The sequence below is a fragment of the Eubalaena glacialis genome, chromosome 7, assembly GCF_028564815.1.
Source record: "Eubalaena glacialis isolate mEubGla1 chromosome 7, mEubGla1.1.hap2.+ XY, whole genome shotgun sequence".
In the NCBI taxonomy this organism is placed as follows: Eukaryota; Metazoa; Chordata; class Mammalia; order Artiodactyla; family Balaenidae; genus Eubalaena; species Eubalaena glacialis.
Genome location: NC_083722.1, coordinates 66,174,681 through 66,180,971, shown reverse-complemented (window position 1 = coordinate 66,180,971; position 6,291 = coordinate 66,174,681). Strand labels below are relative to the sequence as shown.

Sequence of the window (6,291 nt, the reverse complement as noted above, 5' to 3'; positions counted from 1 at the left end):
CGGCGGCAGGCCACACAGCTCCTCCATTACAGCATTTCCATTCGCTATTGCAGCATCTATCGAATACTAGATGGGCTCTTTCAGGGCAAGGTCGCGCCTCATTCCCCAGGGAACTGCTAGGTGCCTGTCCAGTGCCCAGCACCTGACAATCAGTATCAGCGGACGATGCATTAATACGGTCATTACTGAAGTTAGTTACCACCTAACTCTGCCGGGGGAATCTCACCGGTTCCTCCAAGTTGACTGCCCCGCCTAGCGCCCTCACCCGAGCGCGTCGGACGGGAGGACGCATGCGTGACTGGTGGATGGTTGTGGGGGAGGGGGCAGGATGGTCCGGTACGCGCAGGCGCGGCCGCATCGCCCGGTCACGCGAGGGGGCGGCCGACGCCTACGCGGGCGGAGGCCTTAAGGGCGGCGGCGGGTCCCAGCCTCCCAGTCGGCCTGTCAGCCGGCTTGGAAGTACGGCTGGAAGCTCGTGCGGCGACGGCGGCCATGGCGGCAGAGGAGGTGGAGGTGGACTGTGCGGACGCTAGTGAGAAGTAAGTGCGGCGGAGGCTGCGTCAGGCTCGGGCGCGCGGGCAGCGCCGAGGACTCTAACTCGCCCGGCGGCTCTGTCGTCTGGTCCCGGCGTGAATCCGCGCGGCGCCGGGAGGAGAAGCCCTGGCCTCGCTCTGCCCCCGGCGGGCGCCCTTCGGGTCTGAGTGTGACCCAGGCAGCGCCGGGAGGCCGCTTGACCCCTACGCGGAGGGGCCGCCGCGGGGTCGTGTCAGCGGCTCGGCGGGGCGGGCGGCGGGGCTGACCCGGCACTCAGTCCGGGCTGGTCGTCCGCTGAGGTCTCCTTCCGGGCAGAGACGGCTGCGGACCCCAGCCCTGCCCCAGCGCGGCCCGCGAGTGCTGACCGGCCTCCCTGCACCTGACTCGAGTCACGGGAAACGGCTGAGTCACTCTGTCCACTTCCGAGCGCGGCTTCGGACCTCAGGTACGCGCTGTGCTCGGTCCAGCCCGGGGCGAGAACGAAAATGCCACCCGGCCGAGCGTCTCGGGAGCCTGAGGAAGGGGCGGCGCTTCCTCGGGACAGTGTTGGATGGCGAGCCCAGGTTCACCCCAGAAGCCGCGGGAGGGATGGGGGTGTCGGGGAAAGGAGGAGCCCAGAATGGGGGAAAGGGGCTGGGGGAGTGAGTCTGTGGCTTGAGCTTTCAGAAAACGTTTAATTTACAGATATTTTATAGAAAGAAAATTAACACGATATGGGTAGCAAGTTCAGAGTCAATCTCTCAAATAGAGATCTTCCTTTGCTTCCAAGTGTTCTGGCGTTACTGAAGAGATGTGTGCGTTTGCTTCTCAGAAGACACATATGTATAGGAAACTTTATGGAAGTGGGGGGACAGATGTCTAATGGGAAGCTTTTTTTAAAAATTTTTATTTTATTGAAGTGCAGTTGATTTACTATGTTGTGTTAGTTTCAGGTGTACAGCAAAGTGATTCAGTCAGTGCATATATATATATATTCTTTTCGGATTTTTTCCATTATAGGTTATTACAAGATATTGAATATAGTTCCGTGTGCCATACAGTAGGTCCTGTTGTTTATCTATTTTATATATAGTGGTGTGTATCTGGTAATCCCAAACTCCTAATTTATCCCTCCCCCCTTCTCTTTTGGTAATAAGTTTGTCTTCTGTGTCTGAATCTGTTTCTGTTTTGTAAATAAGTTCATTTGTATCATTTTTTTTAGGATTCCACGTGTAAGTGGCATCATGTGATAGTTGTTTTCCTCTGATTTAGTTCACTTAGTATGATAATCTCTAGGTCCATCCATGTTGCTGCAATCGGTCATATTTCATTAGTTTTTATGGCTAATATTCCATTGTGTGTGTGTGTGTGTGTGTATATATATACACACACACAATGTATATATATACCACATTTTCTTTATCCATTCATCTGTTGATGGACATTTAGGTTGCTTCCGTGTCTTCCAGCACTTGTAAATAGTGCTGCTGTGAACATCGGGGTGCATGTATCATTTCAAATTCGAGTTTTCATCTTTTCTGGATATATGCCCAGGAGTGGGATTGCTGGGTCATATGGTAGCTCTATTTTTAGCTTTTTAAGCAATCTCCATACTGTTTTCCATAGTGGCTGCACCAATTTACATTCCCATCAACAGTGTAGGAGGGTTCTAATGGGAAGCTTTTTGATATACAGATATACTATGTTTTTATTATTCTTTTCTACATGTAACTTCATGCACTTGGCAGTAGATGAATAGCAGTTAATTAGTGGAAAAATTAAATTGCTATGAACATTATTGCCGTATTTCTCAAGGCCAGTCATTCAGATTGGAAAGTAAATAAACTTCTATGCTACCCCCCATATATGTTTAATATTTTGACAACAATTCTTTTTCAGATGTCGGGAGAAATTAGCATATGAAACATAACCTAAATGACAGAAGGGAATATAAAGTATCATGATAGACAGGGGTATTTGGAAAGATGACAGAGGGGAAAAGTTGTGAAATATTAGAAACTAGGTTCTTCCCTTGAGTTATGTTTATATGATGAATAGGTCCATTATTTTGGTTTGTTGATGAACTTCCTTGTTGAGGTAAGATGCTGCAGGCCGTGTGAATACAAGTCGGAAGCTGTTAGCTTGTTACCCTCTCCTTTGTCACAACATTTTTGGCTCTCAGATTGCTTTTAGGAGCACTCTTTGGCCTCCATGTTGTTGTGGGACTTGGGAGTCCAGGGCATAACAGTGAAAGGAATTTGTGGTTTTGGGTGATAGCAGGAGGTCACTGGGGACAGACTACAAACTATCCTTAGCAGCTAACCAGCCGCAGTCCCTTGTTAGAGGTGGGCCTCCTTGGTGCTCTTGGCGGTACACTTGAGCAATGTCCAGTGTACAAACTGGTATGGCATTGTGAACTGTACCAAGCAAGTACCTGTTGCTGCTGGGTGTTCCCTAATGTGTTCATATTAAACCTTAAGGTCGACCCTGTGTGCTAGGTGTTACTGTTTCCATTTTTCAGGTGGAACTGCAACTGGGACTGCTGCTAGCATCCCACCAGCAAGTAGCAGGGATGGATTGGAGCCCCCTAGGTATCTGGATTTAGTCTAAGGAGCTTCCCCATATCTCTGCTGCCTCTCACTGCGATTGGGCCTACTAGGATGTTTGGTTCATATTTCTTTTGCTTATTCCACTGATACTTCGTTATTTAATCCTTCATTGATACAGAGCTCACTTTTAAAATTTTTTTTAAATTGGTTAATCAACAATAGAACTATCCCAAGAGCCAAGTGGATTGTGGGAAAACTGAAGTCTTTGAATCAAGTTCCCTATTCTCAAGACATCTCAGATTTATATGGGGCGATGACATTAACAAAGGAAACAATGATAAAAAAGGTCATCTGAAGGCTTTTTGGAGTATATGATTCTTGTTTCCTTGTTAGTGAAGACAGGCATGCTTGGGAGCCATTTGGCTTTCAACATCTAACCCTTTTCAGTTGTAATACAGTTGAGAAAGCAATATGTAACAAGAGTTGGGTAGACTTCTGTGAATTGCTGCAAGGTTGTCCCAGAGAATAATTAAGTATCAGTTGAGTTTAGAGGAAGGCTGTCACGGAATTGCTGAGTTGCAGAGTAGACCACAGAGTAGCAGTTTGCAGTGGTGGTCCAGAGTTATTACTAAATTTTCAGGAATTTTGCCAACCATTGGCATCTTGAAATCAGCCATGGTGGTAGTACTTACACGATGGAAATCATCAAATAGTAATAAATAAGGGATTTTTTTTCCCCTCCAGTGGGTTTGCACTACTGGATTTCATTAGAGTTTTACTGTATTTCTTTGCCTTGGAAGTAAGATAGAGAAGTCCACTCTCCTATCTTTTAAAAGACTTCTAAGATCAGTGACTCCTCTCTGTTGCCATCTCCCCTTTCCAAATCGTTACCTCCTGACTTATTAAACATCACAGAACTTCTCAGTGCCACATCCAGTGGGCTTTTATTTTTCTCAATACTTATCTTTCTTGGGTCCTTTTTAGTGTTTGATGCTAAAGATAGCTACTCCCTTTTGAGACTCTTATCAGACATTCGCTAGAATGTCTGATAAGAGCCATCTTCCGACATTTTGCTTCTTGTTTTACCTGAGATCCGTAGTTTTATTTGTCCCCCCCCACCCCCATTCTCTAAATGGAGTCATTCTCCAATCTGTCTCCATCTATGTTTTCATTTTTGCCTTGTTTACTCACACTCCTTTTAACTATCCTGTCTGTGGAGAGGGCTGAAATCTCCTCAGGATGGAGCCTTCTTCAGTACTCTAGTGATGTTTCTAATTGTGTGCCAAATGTTTGCAACTGATTCCTTAAATGTAACAAGTTCAGACCAGAATCTCATTTGCACCGCCTTCCCCTGAACTAACAATACAAAAAGCTCAGTTCTTCCCCTGGACTTCCTATTTTTGTTAGGGCACTTAGGTATTTAGTTTCTTCTGGTCATCCAGATTAAGAACTGTGGCACCGGCTTCCCACTCCCCCTCCCCTGCCTTCATTGCTCCAAATACCAACTCCTTTACCACATCCAGTAGATTTTAAGTGAAACATCACCTTTCCATTCCCACTGTCACCTGGGGGCCACCTGGTTCAGATCCCCATTACTCCCTTTTCTGATTTATTACAGGCTTTAGTAATATGTTCTGTCCCTATGCTTTCAGTGTAATTTATTCGTTACTTTCACATCCCCAAGAGGCACAGTCTTGCTTGTAGCACAGCCACACCCAGTGGCTTTATTATATGTCCTCAGCCTGACTTCAGAGCCCTTTACAGGCAGCATGGCTCCCGTCTTTGAAGTCTTATTTCCTCCCTGTGCACTGGGCTCTAGCCAAGCTGTGTCTTTCATTGTTTCCTAAACATGTTTCTTGCTCACTTCCCATTTCCCCATGACTTGGTTCAAGTTGTTTTCTCTGACCCAAAATAGATTGTGATCTCCCTTCTCTAAAGGTCCATGGTATTTTCCAAAACTTTCTTCATGGCATCTCCACCATGTCTTGTAGTATAGTTTTTCTATATTTGTTTTGTCAGCTCATTGAGGACAAAGCTTTTGTCTTATTCAAATGTCTGATAGAACCTAAAGGGGCATTACAAATAGAAAGCTTCAATACATTTTTAAGAATTAAACACTTCAACTATTGTAAACTTAGACTGACACAAATATTAAGATCAAAAACCTAGTACTTGATTATTCATTTTGCAGTTTGTGATTTAAATTTTTTAATCCTAAAGTATCCAGAGATCAATAGATATAGTCATAAGAAATTCAAAGTTTGAACTTGACTAGGATGAGTTTGAGCCGTTAGGATCATGACCTTAAATTATATTGGAGGGGTTGGGAATATGATTCTTTTCCTTGACCTTGGATGAACCAACAGGGAACCATGCTTCACTGTTTTGCCTGTTCTCCAAAATGCCAATTACAGACCAGCAAATGCAGATTTCATTCCTGTGACAAAGAACTTAACAAAAGATTGTTAAGTCCCATGGATGGTACACTTAGTAAAAACAACACTGAATAATACATTTCAGAATCAAATGTGTCTCTGAATGAGTCCCTAAAGTCTGTATTATTTATAATAGCCATTCAGAAACATTGTATAGTTAGATTTTTAGTCTGATTTCACAATTCTATAATCTCTCACTCCTGATCATGAATCATAAAAAAAAAATTGTATAGAAAGATGATTTTATTAAAACTTATTATTCAGTTTGAGACTTAGGATTTTTAGTTTTTATTTTCTTTATCTAGTGGATGAACTTATTTTGGAATTAACATAAAATGTCACTTCGATTTATTAAACAATGTAAATCTAAAAGTACACATGTAGTTTCTTTAATTATGTATGTTGGATGATGATGTGTCTGATTCTAGAATGGCTTGTTTACTGTGTGCGAGAAGGTAGGAAACAATTGGGGGAAAATATTACCAGCACATGGCTATGTCTAAAACACCAATTCTCCAACTCTAGGTCTTTAAAAGTCACAGGTTAGGACAGTAATGTTTAAAAGTTGTATAAAAATTTCTTAAAAAATAGAAAAAAATAATAGTAAAAAAAGTAAAAGTTACAGGTTAGAAATGAAAAATAGTTAAAAGAATGCTAATTAATGTGTTAAAATATACTAGAGGGCCTGTGTTGTCATTGGTCTAATGGTTATGATAATTTGAATCACTAGTATTATTTATTTAAAATAAAATGGCATGTTAGTCACTTAAACTATGATTGTGTGAGACATATTC

General features: G+C 43.2%; 1 protein-coding gene across 1 annotated transcript in view; it reads left to right on the top strand.

Annotated features, from left to right (window-relative positions):
• Window positions 1-290: 290 nt before the first annotated feature.
• The window catches only part of ABHD5 (abhydrolase domain containing 5, lysophosphatidic acid acyltransferase), a 49,939-nt gene continuing 43,938 nt past the window's right edge, over window positions 291-6,291 (top strand). Inside the window, 2 exon segments of the mRNA XM_061195260.1 lie at window positions 291-349; window positions 351-539. Coding sequence (XP_061051243.1) covers window positions 291-349; window positions 351-539 — 248 coding nt within the window.